The following is an 18,591-nucleotide window of genomic DNA, read 5'->3' on the forward strand; positions in this document are numbered from 1 at the left end:
GGACTTAGGCGCTGTTAGGAATGATTCACTGAAGAACTTAGGTGTCTGCAATGTAGGCCAATACAGATGTCTAAGTATTCTGGTAGGCGCTGTTAGCTGTGATTCTTTAAACAGCATCTAAGCGTGATTGACACACAGCCGGTGCTGTTTTTGTAGGCGGCTGCCGATTTAGGTGTATTTGCATTTTATAGCCTAAGGATAACATCATGAGAAGGTACTTAGTAAGCCCCGTGCATTTAATTAATAAGAAAAAGCAAGAAAAGAAAGGGGCAAAAGGTAACAAATTTCACTGTTTTAAGCTTTCATAATCAGGCAAAAAAAAATATAATCAAACAGGCTCTTAAAATTCATACCCTTGATTTCTTATTGGGTGTATAAGCTTTTGAGTTGCTGAATATTAGCCTAACATCTTTGCCAAACTCCAGAGGGTTGGTATAATTTCCTGTTTCCACATTTGCTTTCACAGTGCTGAAGTCCATCGGTGTTTCTATGATGTCTCTATAATCCTAAAATAAGAATTTAGAGTTGCATTCAGACTTCTGGTTCCTGATAGAACAGAAAACATTTTTTTTCACTCTTGCTGCAGATACTTTAAAGTTTCTTACTAAAAAAACAAAAATATGTTGCAACCCCCCATTATGCTAGAAGAAAATTTGCTTGCTACCTTCAATTCTGAAAGTAGGGTGTAGCTTATTTTTGGATGTGTGTCTTACCTAATAAATCACAGATACATTGCTCTTCATTTTTTTAACTACTAAAAACAAAACAACTGTGTTCAAATACTTGTTTTGTCTAATAGTGGACATGACCCTTTGCATTTTAATATGTTCATTGTACAGGTCATGCAACTATTTAAGTTCACTGAACTTCTTTTTGTCAAAGGTTACAGAAAACAAGTTCTGACAATATTTCAAGATATTGCATCTTGCAAAGGTTGGTACAACCTCTTACGTAATTCCTTTTTCCAAACAAGCAGAAAATGATAACCTCAAGACCCCAAATGTAATACTGAATCAGACACAGGGCACATGAGGAGACACGACATGATTTTTAAATTACTTCTTATCCAACACCTTTACCACCCATGTGAAAAAGTAATTGCCCCCTTTAGCAGCAATAACTGCAACCAAACACTTCCTATAATTTGATATCAGTCTTTCACATCATTTTTGAGGAATCTTAGCTTACTATTCTTTGCAAACCTATTTTAATTTAGACACATTAATAGGTTTCTGCTCATTTAGGGTCTTGCCACAGCATCCCTCTCTCCCTCCCTCCCAACTTGTACTGTAAGTTGGGAGGGAGGATGGAAATGGAAAAAAAACAACAAAAAAAAACCCCCAAACCTGTTGAATCTGAAAGAAGAACAATGGATATTCTGATTAAACTCTATGGGGCTCATAATCGAATGAGAAAAACATCCAAAAGCCAACCTAAGTCGGCACTTGGACAAACATTTCCCAAATACGTCCAAGTGCTGATACTAAAAACGGGTTTTGGATGTTTTTCTAAACGATCTAGGCCTTCATAGTGCCGCTGAATGACCAAAGCTAAATGGGGCGTTTTGGGTGGAGTGTCGAGGGCAGGAGTTGGGCGGGACGTGGGCCGGCATAGACTTAGTCGTACAGCATGTATAACTTTCAGTTATACAGCCCAGGATCGACGGAACTTGGACGTTGTGACTTAGACCATGTAAAACATGGTCTAAGTCACAAACAACCACCTAAAGTCACCAGATAAGCACTGCAAACACATAAAACTGACCCCCACACACTACCCCAGTGATCCCCGATCCCCCACCCCCATAAAAATATTAATCACACCTTTAAAATTCAGCCTTCAGACCATCATCACCTGTCCTCCTGGCATAGGAATGCCTAGTCGTCCAGCACAGAGGCAGCTTAAGTCATCTTGGGGGTGAGTTAGGGACTCATGGAGAGAAGGACCCGTGCCCATAAGCCCCTGTAATCACTGCATTGATACTTAAACATGTACACTCCCCTATACACCCCCCAAACCCTTTTGTATTGGCATATAAGTGGCTCTTGTAGCCATAAGGGCTATTGGGGTGGTAGATAAGTGGGTCTAGGGGATTCTGGAGGTGGTTTGGGGGGCTCACCATGATCTATAAGGGAGCTGTAGTGGGGAGAAGACATGGCACTCTTTTTGTGAAGTTCACAGCAGTGCCCTGTAAGGTACCCCACTATTTAGGTGGCATGTCTGGTTGTTCAGTCCATCACTTTGCAGACCCCTCCCACGTTCAACAGGGCTTGTTCTAGGCATTTTGGACTTGGATGAAAAGTTGGACGGAAATGTGGTATAAAGATGGACACTTTAGCGACTTGAACGATCAGATTCATTAGGACGTATAATTAGACAATTTTCGAAAGTAAAAAAAATTTGGACGTATTTTTCGAAAATGTGTCCTAGGTTGTTTTTTTACTTTGGACGACTTGCGAGTTGGACGTAAACGTACTTAGACGTCCCTTTTGATTATGCCCCTCTATGGCTCCAGGAGGCTTAAATGAGGAGATCGATTGTTATTTGAAAAAGCCATAGAGCTGACAAAGAAGAAAATGAATGAAAGTGTTGAGATGGGAATGGGAACCAATCAGTAGAGAGGAAGCTAGAATTGAGATTTTTTTAAAGGGAGGAAATGACATCAGATGCTGTCAAACCTAAAGCTAACATGGTGAAGTTTTAACCCACATTATCAAAAAGAAGAAAAAAGAAGGAAAGAGATGATGAGATAGCTACAAAAAAAAAAAAAAGAGATATACTATATATTAAATATAAAGCTCTTTTGAATTAATGCTACAGTACTATAGAAATTTGAATAACTATCCTCATGGTATAGCAAGTTTTTATTCTGGAGGAGCCTCAATCCTGATGAAGTGTAAATGAAACATGATCATGTCAGGAGAGGCACTCCGTTTAAAAGTTTAAAACAGATAAGTTATAATTATAGAGTAAAATTTATAGAGTGAGAAATATCAATAAATAAAAGAAAAAAATGATCCAATGACAATAGCGACTCATATGATGTAAGTATGAACACAAATTGTGGAGAGCTAGCTGAGGATCTATAAAAAGATAAATATAAGACATAATATTATTATAGTTGTAAGTTGAATGAACTGAATAGCTCCTAAAAGATAGCAGTAATATGATATGACCTACTGCTGAGTATATTCAATCAGCTGCATATATATATTCAAAATGGAAAGAATAATAGCAATACAAAGAGGGACATATCCTAAATTTATAAAAATATGGGGGCCATTGACAAAGTATTGTACTGAATGAATAGTAGGATTTATCTTCTTCTTTTCTTCTTTTTCTTGTCTTCTTTATGGCACACATGGAGGGGGGGGTAGTGAAAATAATTTTACATAACATGTTATAGTATGGTATACAATATGTATAAGGTGATTGGAAAATACTTGAAGGGTGGGGGGTGGGAGAGGGGATAAAAAAAATTTGTTCAGAATATTATGTAATAGATATAAAAGTGATATTGTGTATTCATTAGTTGTAACTCAATATTTTGTACACTTCATGTAAAATATGAAAATGAATAAAGAATTATAAAAAAAAGCAACAATCAGCTGCATATAATTACTGTGACAGGCACAGGTGGTATCTTGTCATGGAGTTTCCAAAGGAAAAGGTGTTTCCCCTCTAAGTTTTGACAGGCATAGGACCTGTCAAGGTAAGAGAGGTTCATTGTCCATTTAAGAAAAGAATGGGAAGGAAAACTAAGTAAGCACTGGCCCAGCTGGGAGAAACATTGTACTAGTAGTCTAGAAGGGTGGGAGCAAGGAAAGCCTATAAGCCCAAAAGCAGCTCAGCTCATATTTGGAGCATATGGAAACAGTAAGGCTTCTATCCTAATTGGGAGGAGACAGGTTCACCTATATGTGCAGTCAAGGAGGTAGGAGCAGTTTTCAAGACTCTAGACCCATAAAAGAACTCCCTAGAAGGGAAGCAGGCAGAAGACATGGGGGAGAAAAGAATGACCTACAGCCTGCTGAGGAAGGACAGCCTGACCTGGAGACAATGGAAATGGATGCTAAGAGGTATAAGAGTCATGAACTGAAGTTTGATTTTGAACTGGAACTAACAGTCTGGAGTGGAAGGCAGGAATGTAAGGTCAAGTTGAGGTTTGCCCTGTCCAAAGTGCCTGTTTTGGGGTTTTTTTTAGTTCAATACTTTTTATTGAATTTCAGAACTTACAAAAATAGCAAAAATATATCAGCCATTTGCCCAAAGGGGAACATAGTACAGAAATATAAGTTCAATGGCCAATGAGCAATATAAAAGAAAAACCAGTAACCACGAAACTCCTGAATACTTTGCCTATAAAGAGTCAGTCCAATATATAAGCACGATTTAAGGAAAGATGGCCAGAAAAAACCCTCAGATACAATAAAAACCCAAATTTGCCTAAGAGGTGGAGTTTGAAGAACTAATTTACATAAGCCAAGAACTTAAGCACCGTTTTTTCTGTATACCTTTGCCAGATAAAGTCCCCGTGATAGTGATAAAGGAGCTGGCTATTCTCTAAGCAGTAGTAATAGGAATGGTAAAATGAATACAACCTGAGTGGACGGTATGCTGGAAATAAAGAAAACTGATGCTGCTGAATAAACTAAATGTGTGGCCTGCCTCTGAATCTCTTTTATTAGAGACCAGGCCTATACACTGCATGAAAGGGCTAGTGATCTGCCTGTTCTCATAAAAACGAGAAGGGAGGCAGGATCTGAAACTGCACTTAAGTGCTGGGAAACCTCAGGGCCTCACCACGTTATCAATTAAATCTGGTCAATTGGTTAACTAAGGAGGCAGTTACTTGTTCATGTGGGCGATATGCATGTTGGATAACTTTGTTCCTTAAATAAATTATGTAATAATTTAAAAATTGCCAAATGTTTAATCAGGTTCCCTCTGTCAGTAGATAAAGACCATTTAGATCATCTTGCTTGCCCTTTTATGGTGCTATCACAAATCTTGTTCTACCTGTGGCCTTTTTATTCTCTCTTTCCTCCTGATATTAAGGTCTTTTACCATAAATGATAATCACAATCTGTATTCAACATACAGGATATGAGAAAGGATTCACAGGTTGTCTAAAGGGTTCTGAGTCCTCCCGTTCATAGATCAGATTTAACAACTCCTTGCATTGTTCTTTCCAAGCATCAGGGTTCCCTCGGAAGGGCTTTTTCCTTTGTCGCCTTACCTTAAAAGGAAATAAGAGAATGAAATAAGTTTACAATTTCTAATTCTGAAAGGTAATTTTATAGCAAGGTGTCTATTTTGTGCATCATACCATGTGCATAAGTTGTACATTCCCTCCCCCCACTTTATTCTGCAACATTCCCCTCACACATTTGTAATTCGCTGAATGTCCAGCCTTCTTTCGATGTGAACCGCCTAGAAGTCGTCTGACTATGGCGGTATAGAAAAATAAAGTTATTATTATTATAGTATCATATTTCCCTTTTCAACATTAGCTGGCAGAAAGTATCTGCTTTCAGGCATACAGAGATTTGCAGATTTCTTTCAAATTATCTGCATATTTTCTTAATACTTGCTTCTGACTGACACTGAGAAACATGTACACAAGAGCAGGTGCATGCATAACTTTAGTTATCTATACTCTGGGTAATTTTATAAAAGGCAATTTTAAAAAGGATAAAACATGCTTGGCCTGATATTGAAAAGCACTTATTTGCATTGTGGTCCAAGGGAGTACTGTTTTCTCAGGTTTTTGCAGCCCAAATGCATGACCATGCATTTCTTAACATTAAATCTTAGCAGGCAAATTTCAGACTATTCCTCAAGCTTCACTAGGTTCTTTCTCATATCTTACACACCATCAGGGGTGTCTATTCTATTGCAGATTTTGGTATTATCTGCAAAGAGGCAAATCTTACCAGACAGTCCTTCAGTAAATCACTTACAAAAATGTTAAAAAGAACAGGCCCAAGAACCGAACCTTGAGACATACCACTGATAAGCAACAACTCTTTCCTCAGAGTGATCTCCATTGACCACTACCCTCTGTCACATTCCACTCAACCTGTTCCTGACCCAGTCTGTCACTTTGGGGCACAAACCAAGAGCACACAGTTTATTTATTAGTGGAACACTGTCAAAGATCCTGCTGAAATCTAGATATATCACATCTAGCACTTTCTCGCTATTCAATATAAGAACATAAGCAGTGCCTCTGCTGGGTCAGACCAGAGGTCCAATGTGTCCAGCAGTCCGCTCATGTGGCGGCCCATCAGGTCCAGGACCTGTATAGTAATCCTCTATCTATACCCTTCTATCTCCTTTTCTTCAGGAAATCGTCTAATCCCTTCTTAAACCTTCTTAAACCTCTGTCCTATCACACACCCTCTAGAAGCGCATTCCAGGTGTCCACCACCCTTTGGGTGAAGAAGAACTTCCTAGCATTGGTTCTGAATCTGTCCCCTCTCAATTTTTCCGAATGCCCTCTTGTTCTTGTAGTTTTCAAAAGTTTGAAGAATCTGTCCCTCTCTACTTTCTGTATGCCATTCATGATCTTGTAAGTCTCTATCCTGTCCCCTCTAAGCCTCCTCTTTTCCAGGGAAAAGAGCCCCAGTTTCTCTAATCTTTCAGAGTATGAAAGGTTTTCCATACCTTTTATCAATCGCGTTGCTCTTTTCTGAACCCTCTCGAGTATCGCCATATCCTTCTTAAGGTACGGCAACCAATACTGGATGCAGTACTCCAGATGCGGGCGAACCATTGCCCGATACAACGGCAGGATAACTTCTTTCGTTCTGGTTGTAATACCTTTCTTGATAATACCAAGCATTCTATTCACTTTCTTAGAGGCCGCTGTGCACTGTGCCAACGGCTTCATTGTCCTGTCCACCATCACCCCCAAGTCCTTTTCTAGGGTACTTTCACCCATTACCAGCCCTCCCATCGTATAGCTGTACTTCGGGTTTCCGTTTCCTACATGCAAGACTTTACATTTCTCTACATTAAACTTCATCTGCCATTTTTGTCGTCCACTCTTCTAGTTTGTTCAGGTCCCTTTGTAAATCCTCACAGTCCTCGTTGGTCCCAACTCCACTAAATAGTTTGGTGTCATCTGCAAATTTTATTACTTCGCACTTCGTCCCTGTTTCTAGATTGTTTATAAATACATTGAACAGCAGTAGTCTGAGTACCGCCCCCTGCGGAACACCACTCGTGACCCTCCTCCAGTCCGAGTAGTGGCCTTCACTCCTACCCTTTGCTTCCTACCTGCCAACCAATTTTTGATCCATCTATATACTTCTCCTTCCACCCCATGGTTCTTCAGTTTCCGCAGTAGGCGTTCATGGGGTACCTTGTCAAAGGCTTTTGAAAATCTAAGTATACGATGTCTATGGGGTCCCCTTTGTCCATTTGCTTGTTAATTCCTTCGAAGAAGTGCAATAAGTTCGTTAGGCACGATCTTCCCTTGCAGAAGCCATGTTGGCTTGTTTTCATCAGTTTATTCCTTTCTAGATGCTCATCGATGCTGTTTTTTATCAGCGCTTCCGCCATCTTCCCCGGAACCCAAGTCAGACTTACTGGTCTGTAGTTCCCCGAGTCACCTCTCGATCCTTTTTTAAAGATGGGCGTAACATTAGCTATCTTCCAATCCTCTGGGATCATGCCTGTTTTCAGGGATAGGTTACAAACCTTCTGTAGTAGTTCCGCTATTTCCTCCTTTAGTTCTTTCAGTACCCTTGGGTGAATTCCGTCTGGCCCGGAGATTTGTCAGTTTTTAATCTATCTATCTGCTTGCGTACGTCTTAAAGGCTTACCTCCATGGATGTTAATTTTTCTGCTTGATCTCCTTTGAAGATTTTTTCAGGTTCTGGCATGTTGAATGTGTCCTCTTTTGTAAATACTGACGAAAAGAACTTGTTTAGTCTATCCGTCACTTCTTTTTCCTCCTTCACCACTCCTTTCCTATCTCCTTCATCCAACAGTCCCACCTCCTCCCTTGCCAGCTGCTTCCCTTTAACATATCTGAAGAACGGTTTGAAATTTCTTGCTTTTCTGGCTAGCCTCTCTTCATATTCTCTTTTTGCTCTTCTAACAATGCGGTGACATTCTTTTTGATGCTTCCTGTGCTCTTTCCAGTTCTCCACGGTTTTGTCCTTTTTTCATTTCCGGAATGAATGTTTCTTGTCTCCTATCGCTTTCTTCAGTTTTTTGGTTATCCATGCTGGGTCTTTTGTTCGGTTCTTTTTGCATCCTTTTCTAAATCTGGGGACATATAGATTTTGCGCTTTGCTCAACGTGTCCTTGAATAAAGACCAGGCTTGCTCTACAGTCTGCAATTTCTTTGTGCTGTTGCTAAGTTTCTTTCTTACCATTACTCTCATTGCTTCGTAGTTTCCTTTTTTGAAGTTAAAAGTTGTTGCTGTGGTTCTCTTCCCCTTCGATATTCCTACTTCAGCTTTGAACTTTATCATATTGTGATCAATGTTTCCCAACGGTCCCACTACTTCCATTTCCTTTGCAGGTCCTCTTAACCCATTGAGGATTATTCATTCATTCATTCATTCAATTTTCTATACCGTTCTCCCAAGGGAGCTCAGAACGGTTTACATTAATTTATTCAGGTACTCAAGCATTTTTCCCTGTCTGTCCCGGCAGGCTCACAAGCTACCTAATGTACCTGGGGCAATGGGGAGATTAAGTGACTTGCCCAGGGTCACAAGGAGCAGCGTGGGTTTGAACCCACAACCCCAGGGTGCTGAGGCTGTAGTTTTAACCACTGCGCCACACACTCCCCAATAAGGGATTAGGTCCAGGGTGGCAGTCCCTCTCGTCGGTTCTCCAACAAGCTGCTCCATGAAGCAGTCCTGTATAGCCTCCAGGAAACCGGTCTCTCTAGCGCATTTTGAGTTTCCAAGACTCCAGTCTATCCTGGGATAGTTGAAGACTCCCATAACAATCGTGTTACCGCTTTTGCATTCCGCCTCATCTCAGCTTTCATTTCTTCATCGTTTGCTTCGGTTTGCCCGGGTGGACAATAGTACAGGCCCATCTTTATCTTGGGCCCATTCCTTCCCGGTATTTTAATCCATAGTGATTCCAATTTGTCGGTTGTCGCCACTGTGTCCACTCTGGTCAAGTGTATGTTATCCTTTATGTATAGGGCTATTCCTCCTCCTTTCTGACCTAACCAGTCTTCGCGATAGAGTTAGTACTCCGGCAGTGCTATGTCCCATTTGTTTTCTTCATTCCATCATGTTTCGGAGATCCCCAATGATGTCTAGGTTCCCTTTTTTGGCCATGACTTCTAATTCTCCCATTTTGTTCCTTAGGCTCCTTGAATTAGTGTACATGCAATTTAAGTCCTTGTATTTTCTTGCCTTCATTTTCTTTTCTTGTGCTACGTTCTTATCATCCTCTTCTTGGACTGTCAACTCTTGTTTTTTGCCCGTTGTGTCTTCCCCCTGTGCTACGTTCTTTTTATCATCCTCTTGATCTGTCGACTCTTGTTTATTGCCCGTTGTCTTCCCAGCATTTTCCCCACTCAGTATCTTCTTGGGATACCTTCTTCCGAATCATCGACACTTGGTCGACTGTCAATTTTGTTTGACAAGACCTTCCTCTAGTGAATCCATGTTGCCTCAAGTCATGTAATCCACTAGATTCCAGAAACTTCACTATTCTCTATTTTAAAAGTATTTCCATTAATTTACTTATCACAGAATTCAGACTTATGGGCCTAGTAGTGGGAGTGGGAGTAAGGCTGTTGGTAACAAGAAATGAAAAACACTGTGGGGTGGGCTATGCCCTAATGGCAGTCCAGCCTCCCACAGCAATGGACCTTGGTAACAAGAAATGCACAGTCTGAAAGTTCATGAAGACAAAAATGGATGGAACTGAGCAAAGATGGCTTTTATAGCAGAAGTTATCAGAGCTGTGAATGAAACAGCCTGTGATTTTGGTTGAATACAGGAACTTGATCTGCGATATGGGAATATCGGAAAGCAATGGTAGTTCTGCTGTCTTTTGCAAATACACACTGAAGTGAATCTAGATTTTTTGTGTTTGCTGCTGAGGATGTCAGCAAGGTCTCTATGCTTAACGCTTAACAGATAATGGGCTAGATGCACTACAGATACTGACTGGATTGCTGTTGGCTGATTCTCGAGCAGAGATTGATGCGCTATCAAGTTTGATTGCAAATGTGAGCTAATGACACATGCACAGAGCCCTAACAGCAGTGACAGGGGAAGCAGCCTCCTGTCACTGCTGTTAGGGCTTCTTTTTTTTTTTTGGCACAGATGTTGTGTGTGTGTTACACACACACACACAATCTGCCTCAAAAAAAAAAAAAAAGAAAAAAATCCCCTGCCCCCGTGATGACACCCCTCCCCTATGCCACAGACTCTCCCAAACCAATTGCCTCCCCTTCCCAAAATTAGGCAGGAGGGTACCCACTCTCTTCTGCCACGCAAAATACCCCCATGCCATGGCCTCACCCCCTTGTGCCAGGCACCTCTGAGCCACCATCTTCCCCCAAACCCCCCAAAAATGGCAGAAGGGATGCCCACTCCCTCCTTCCACTGGACGCCCCCACCCCCTGTATGAGGTCTTTGCGTGCAAACTATGTGGTAAGCTGTTCCATAAAGTGTGTCAGAAATAAAAATGCACATTTTCAAGTTGATTCCCAGTGAGCTTGATTGGGAGGGGAAGAATCAGACAGTAGTCATTGAGGGAGCGAAGCACACAGGAAGAAACTTTTGGTATGGTCAGATTTGAAAGGCAGTCAGGAGTATTATTATGAAGGACTTTAAAGTTTAGAATGAGAATTTTAAATTGGACTTGAAATGGAATAGGCAGTCAGTTAAGGCTGAAGAAAAAGTAGTGATATGACATAAGAACATATGATAATTTCCTAAGATAGACTTGCAAAAAGCCACTGCTTATTTCTAGGATATCCAGCATAAAATATGTTTTACTCTTTGGGGTAGTAAAACAGAAAGAAAAAAGCTTGACATACTTGAAAAAGAATTTATAAAAATAAACAGGAAGGCAACTCAACAGAGTAACAAGAGATGAGTCTTCTTTACTCCGTGGAAAATGAAAAACTAATGACCTCATGAGCTGGCGGTGGGTGGGATGGCCTTGTGCATGTGTGGTGCGGGCAGTCTAAAAGCTTGTTAAAGTGATACTACACTTTTCACTGACTGTATGGGGGCTCCGAGGATGATGTCATCCCACATGTGAGAATATGCTGCCTGCTTCTCTAAGGATAAATATTTTTGGGGATCTAGCATATTTGACAACTTTTTTTTTTTTTTTCCAAATAAGAGGATTTCTACTTTGGTTTCTGATGGGGAAGGGGTAAGTTAAAGAAGATTACAGGAATACAACCTGAATGGACGGTATGCTGGAAATAAAGAAAACTAATGCTGCTGAATAAACTAAATGTGTGGCCTGTCTCTGAATCTCTTTTATTAGAGACCAGGCCTTTACACTGCATGAAAGGTCTAGTGAACTACCTGTTCTCATAAAAACAAGAAGGGAAGCAGGATCTGAAACTGAACTTAAGTGCTGGGAAACCTCAGGGCCTCACCATGTTATCAATTAAATCTGGTCAATTGGTTAACTAAGGAGGCAGTTACTTTTTCTAAAGTCACACTAAGGGCCACATTCTATAAAGGATGACTACATTAAGCACCGCTAGGTGTCCTAATCATGGACACCTAGCAATGCCTAACTAAAATCTGAGCACAACCCAAATTATTTTAATTAGCTTAAACGGCTTGGTAATTATCTGTGCCACTAAAGTTAATTGATACTTTTTTTTTTTTTTTAAATTAAGAGTTCCATGCGGAACTGAAAGTAGGCATGGTTAGGGGCAGAGAATAGGCATGGTTGACTTAGGTGTCGCTAAGCATCTGAGTTAGGCACCGGTATATTAGGCCAAGCAAAACCTGGCCTAATGTAACAGTGCCTACCTCAAAGACACCTAGCAATGTCCAAGCATGCCTAGATGCTGCTAGGTAGGATTTTATAAAGGACGCCTAGCAGTTGATTGACAATGGTGCAGAGCGGCGCCCTACAATGTAGACACACTTAGGCATCCTTTATAGAATCTGTCCTCAAATGCCCCTTTTAGGGTTTTAACCCAGTTTGTCATGTCCTAAAGCAGTGATATTTAGGCCACTATGGGTTATATAGTAATAGGATGCAAAACACTGTAAATGCATGCAAAACCGTTCTTTACTATGTAAAACCATAGTGCAACTTGTGGTGTGCAAGACTTCCTCCAAGGATACCATTTTGGAGATAGGGCCAGCAAGGCAGGAGTGACTGGAAATCACTCCTGCCTTTGGGCCACCAGATACAAGCCCCTTAGATCTTCAAGGATGGAGTAGAAGGTAGGGTTGTGATTGGCTGTGTGAATCCTTTAAGGTCAGGTGCAGGAGTACTGGGTCACAGCTTTGAAGCCTGATGCTTCCAGGCCAATAGAATAATGGCTGCTTTCGGTGTGTCCTGCAGTTACTCATTTACCACAGTCAGCGGCCTATGGAAATTAAATACTGCAGATTGCTAACTCCTGTGGTAAATCAAGGTACAGTAAAGACACATTTTTTTTTTACATCTTGATTACGTCCCCTCCTAAGACTCTTTAGTTCATGCTTTAGTAATTATCCCCCTCAAAAGTAGGTTGCCTAAATATAAGCACCATTTGCATATTTAAATTTATACCTCACTGCTATTCACATGGGTAATTGTACACGTATGCTAAGAATGGAAGTAGCATGTCTAACCACTAATCTATAATTAGGTGCTAAAATGGTTTAGCCTACAATTGTTAAGGGGATGTTCACAGGGGAGGAGCATGAGACTGTTGCAGAAGGGGCTAACATTTACACAGGATACTTATAAAATACTGTAAGTTGTGTACATAAATGCTGCATTTAGGTGAACACATTTACATCAACCATAGACCTGGTATAAGTGCGCAGAAATGTAGGTTTATTTAGGCGCAGAAATGTAGGTTTTTATTAGTATTCTATAAAAACACTTATAGAACAGGTACACTGACCACACAAATATGGCTCCTAATTGTTGGCATCATGAAAAATGCAAATGCACAGATTCTAAATAATCTAGAATACTGCAGAACATATTCTACTTGAACTAAAATCTGGAATAAACTAAACTAAACCTCTCCATGATTATAGAGCTCGGCACGGTTTACAAGAGCTTAAATATAGGAAGTAAAAGAATAAAGGGGTTGGGGTTGAGTACAGGGGGGAAGAGAGCATTACATTTTTGTGAAAAGCCAAGTTTTCAGGTGCTTACGGAATATTTGGAAGGAGCCCAGATTCCGTAGTGGACAGTAAGATTATTCCAAAGCCCTGAGTAATATGTAAATTAAATGTTAAAAAAAGCAGAGTACATTTTAATGCGAAAGAGAAAGTTTACCTTTCTGATGCTGCTCCAAGGATTGATCAGCTGTGAACAACTCACTAGGTCCAAGAGTCCTACTCAAACGGTAAGTGTGAATTTATTTATTTATTTCAAGATGCGTCAGGCTAAGTTGCTTGCTGTTTTGCCTCCTGCCATCTTTTTGTCTTTTTTATTTTTTGTTCTTTTTTCTTTACTTTTAATTAGACTTCTGTTATTTTGGTTTATTATTGTTTATTTTGTCCGTTTTTCTTTCTTTTTTTTTTTTTCTGGTCTGCACAGATATAGGCTTTAATTATTACTTAATTCACTGGTCCTTCCTGTTTGACCATTAACAGCAGAATCCTCCAACTGCCTACCTGTTGTTGGTTTCTAGTGGAGATTTATGTTCATTGCTCTTCCGGTGTGGCTGAGTGTCCATGGTCCTGCCTGCCATTTTGTTCCTGCATCGAGGTCTCTCCAGTTTTGCACTGCATGCCATGTTTATTGGGGGAGTTTTATGCGGCTGGCCACAGATGGTAGCATGGCTCATGTCCAATGGTCAAATTGGCACACCTATCTGCTGTTACTGTTTGGCTTCGGGGTGGTGTTTGAGGATGCCAACTCCAACTGGACCCTCTCGATGCTCCTTTGGTGCAGCTCCACTGCTGCTTTCTGGGAGATCATGGCTGGCTGTGAGGGCCTGTAGCTTTTTTTTTTCATCGGCAGTGGCAGAGCTCCAGTTTTGGTGCAGCTCCCCCTGATAGGGTTGTTGTGCGCCTGATTGCTATACTATCGGGAGTCAGGGATGGAGCCTGTGTGGCTTGTGATCGCCAGCGGTGGATTGGTATTGTGACTTGCCTAAACTCCTCTCTCCTCGGACCACTGTCTTTGGCCCATGTTTCCTGGAGGACTACAGCTGTATCCTGAGGATTGGACTGATATTATTATTACTTTTTTTTTTCAGGTTGTACTTTATCTTATTTCTTTTTAATTTAATTGATTTTTTCCCCCGTTTCAATTTTCTGATATTTTATTGATTATGAATTTTATTTTCTATCCTGTTATACCTTTAGTATGTTAATAAACATTTATTCAGGTGCTTTAGTTAGATTTTGAGCCTTTTGGACAGATAGGGAAGTTCTAAGCACCTAGGTGTTACTTATTTCCCAGTTTGCCTGCATTTCTCCCTGTCTGCTTTTTTTTTCTTAGTCTTTATTATTTTGAACCCATTGCTTGATTTGACAATAATAGTTAAGAAAAGCAGTTTATCAAATAAACTAACTATAATTATTTGGTATGTGAGCTGAAACTTTGCTAGGAAAGAGGTACACTAAAGTTTACAGCAAACAAATGAAACCCAAGAAAATTGAAGATGTCTGGCAAGCAATTACTTAGTTTAGGAAATGCAAAGGGTTTGTATTTTTAAAGTTTCCAAATACGAGCCCCTATGGTAACACACCAGCAGTATTTGATGCAGTCTATTACTTACTATTCTCCCCGATGATGTTCCAGGACCATCAGACTCTACGTCAACTTCTGTCGCCTAGAAGAGGATTAGTAATTAAATTTAAGCACATCAACACTTAATTACAATTTTTACAAAAAAAGGAATTAGAGAAGAAATAAATTATTTCAATCTGATCAAATAAAGTCTTAAAGAGACAGCCAGGGACTACCCTGGATACAGAGAAGCTTGTGTATGATAGGAGAACAACATCAAAAAAGACAGAATATCAATCCAAGATAATTATTATAATTATTATTACATTATATTAGTGATTTCGATGATAACTTCTAAGGCAATGAGTTGTCATTCCTAAAGTCAATGCAATCAAAAGAAATACTGGAGATGATACTCTGTGAGGTGGTCTGTACACATAAGAATAGCCTTACTGGGTCAGACCAATGGTCCGTCAAGCCCAGTAGCCCGTTGTCATGGTGGCCAATCCAGGTCCTACTAATTGACCAAAACCCAAGGAGTAGCAATATTCCATGCTACCAATTCGGGGCAAGCAGTGGCTTACCCCTATGTCTTCTTCAATAACAAACTATGGACTTTTCCTCCAGGAAATTGTCCAAACCTTTCTTAAAACCAGCTACGCTATCTGCTCTTACCACAACCTCTGGCAACAGTTCCAGAGCTTAACTAACTTTTTTTCCTCTCCTATTGGTTTTAAAAGTATTTCCCTGCTTCTGTGTATGTAGACTTTCAGCCATTAAGTTAGGGTGGCTGGGTGGGTAGGTAGGTAGGTAGGGGTGTGTGTGTGTGAACACTTTTCATTAATATTTTTAATGTATTAATCAAGCTAATGTTAAAGTAGACTTACACATAAGGGTGTTAAGACACATTCAATATACCTTAATGTCCATTAAAATGTGTTTAATAAGTTTTAATGCTGAACTAAGCTTAACACACTAATACATTTTCCCTTAAGTGCTGCCTTCAATAAGGTACCCAATAAGGATACATCACTCTTTTGTTTTGCCATGTCCTAAATAGTGACCATTTTCAGACATCATCATCCCTGACTGCTCTCTGTTTTGCCCTCCATCATACCATTCGATATTAACTGTGCAATTTTTCCAAGGATAACATCATGGTATAATACTACCACCTGGGTGTCATGCTTAAGGCACATAAAATATAACAATTATTACATTGACAACAGCAAAGCAAACAAAGAAACACTGTTCAAAGATAATTACTTATGTCTACACAGGTTTTATGTCTAATGCTTTCAAAAGTGACAACAATGCACACCAATGAGGATATAATTAAGCAGATCACAATCTGAAATTGAGAAATAAACTTTGATCTTTTTCTGAAAGCTATTTATTTTCTTTCAGTTATATCAGGTGTCGGATACATAAGGTCTTTGAGATTATGTCTAATTACTTTAGGTGAGTTTTTCAACAATGATTAAAATTAGAAAAAAAAGCGTATTAATGTATTACACTTGTTAATCATCATTCTTTGGAGAATGTTTTTAGCTTGCTCTTTCAAATGCTGCTCAGGGTGGTTTACAGCATTTTTACAATTCAGCCATAACACAGGTCTTTGCCCTAATATAGATTACAATTTAAAGGGGGTAATTTTATAAACCCTAAGCAGCAATTAGATGTGTAACTGACAAAGTACGAAGAATCCACTATTCTATAAAAGATGCAACTTCTAAGGGTATGCTGCATATTAAATGGAGGAATATTCTAGATGATCTTTCCACATATTGAAAGATTGGGTTCTTACCCAGATAATCTTTATGTTAATATACACAGGAGTCTGTATGTTAGGGTGATCAATCAGTGCTCACGAGTGTTTGCAGAAGGATATCAATCACATCTTTCAGCTCCTCCTCCTTCACTAGTGGAATATAATGCCCTCTTCAGTTTGTACCAACTGAAAAGGGCATTATATTCCACTAGTGAAGGAGGAGGAGCTGAAAGATGTGATTGATATCCTTTTGCAAACACTTCGCGAGCACCGATTGAAGAGAAATGTTTGCTATCTCTGGGAAGTTCCCCGTGCTCCTCCTCCTCTTTTCTTTTTTTACAGTGGAGATCAATTGCTTGTACCAAAGCAATTGATCTCCACTGTAAAAAAAGAAAAGAGGAGGAGGAGCACGGGGAACTTCCCCAGAAATAGCAAACATTTCTCTTCTGCTCTGTAATTCATGAAAAAGAATCAACATGAACTTGCAACATAGATGTATCAATGAACCAATCTGCTGTGTGCAACTAGCACTAACACATAAGGAGCTCCAAAGCTCAACAAACTCAGTACTTTATTAGTAATTTATTCATACATGCTCATCCAATAGACAGGAGAAGAACTCCAGTTACAGACTATATAGTTGTTTGAGACAAAAAGCAGGCGAATTGTAAAACCCACAGGGTGGGCCATACAGACTCCAGTGTATATTAACAGAAAGAAGATTATCCAGTTAAGAACCTAATCTTTCATTCTGTTACATAAACAAAGGAGTCTGTATGTTAGGTAATGTGCCAAAGCAGTGTCAGATGTCTAGGGTGGGACAGATGAGCCTTCCCTCAAAACTGCGAACCCAAAAGTAGCGTCCTCTTGAGCTGCCATATCCACTCTGTATGAAAAGTAGACTAAGGTATGAAGAGTAGACTAAGCAACTGCTCTACAGATCTCTTCAGGTGGAACTGCCTGGGACTCCGCCCATGAAGATAACACCACTTCTGGTCAAATGAGCTTTGAAAGAAATAGATGGCTGTTTGCCACAGCCAATGTATATCGACAAAATTTCCATGCAAATCCACCTGACAATAGAAGCCTTGGAAACTGGTCTGCCTTGTCTTGACTGACTGGTCAGTACAAAAAGATAGTCAGAAAGTTGAAAATCATTAGTCCTTTGCAGGTAGTAGAATAAAACTTTTCACACATCTAGCCTCTGTAATATCTTATCATATTTATTCAAACCCATATGAAGAGAAGTGGGCAAACGAACCTCTTGGTTGACATGAAAAACTGGCACAACCTTCAGTAGAAAGTAGGGTACCATACACAGTGAGACCCACTTGAACATCATCTGGGCTTCCAGTCATAATGGGGTGCTTCTGGTGCCTCACTGTATGCTGTGACATTTCCCCTCCCCGAGACGGTCATGTCAGAGCAAAACCCCGGTCTCAAGCTCTTACTCGAGACCAGGCTCTCTCTGAACAGGATCAGCAAGAAGATCCTGAAAGTCTAGCTGCCTATCCTGAGCCTTCTAACCTAGAGCAGTGCCCAGAATATAGGATAACTCCACGGACCAGGAAAACCTCCAGCCACACTAAGAGATTTAAGCAAGTTCCCAGTGATATTCTGCCCTGTAGCCTGAGGGGGAGCCCAAGAACACACAAGCTAGGCACACAGACACCCAGTGTAGGGCGTGGCCCTAGGCCTTTTAAGCAGCTCTCCAGAGCATTAGAGGAGGCTGCCCAAGAGAGTCTGGCAGAGAGAGTTCTCCGGGCCAGGAAAAGGCCAGACCTCACACCAGAGCCAATGGAGTGTGAGGCTTCAATACCCCTGGAACCAGCAGAGCAGCTGGACCCCCCAGAAAGCATGGACCTGGATGAAGTGTGTATGCCGGAGTCCGTTATGGGAGAAGCCATGGATGTGGGCTTGACAACTTGCCACTAAACACTGCA

The 18,591-nt window shown here is 40.4% G+C and overlaps 1 protein-coding gene across 6 annotated transcripts in view; it reads right to left on the reverse strand.

Annotated features, from left to right (window-relative positions):
- The window catches only part of BRWD3 (bromodomain and WD repeat domain containing 3), a 286,770-nt gene that overhangs the window by 31,543 nt on the left and 236,636 nt on the right, over positions 1-18,591 (reverse strand). For all 6 annotated transcript variants that reach the window (XM_033944590.1, XM_033944589.1, XM_033944588.1 and 3 more), the window contains 3 exons: positions 14,927-14,980; positions 5,102-5,239; positions 354-506 (listed from right to left, as the gene is read on the reverse strand). In XM_033944590.1, coding sequence (XP_033800481.1) covers positions 354-506; positions 5,102-5,239; positions 14,927-14,980 — 345 coding nt within the window. The remainder of the gene's footprint in view (positions 1-353; positions 507-5,101; positions 5,240-14,926; positions 14,981-18,591) is intronic.

Source organism: Geotrypetes seraphini, chromosome 5, assembly GCF_902459505.1.
Source record: "Geotrypetes seraphini chromosome 5, aGeoSer1.1, whole genome shotgun sequence".
Lineage (NCBI taxonomy): Eukaryota > Metazoa > Chordata > Amphibia > Gymnophiona > Dermophiidae > Geotrypetes > Geotrypetes seraphini.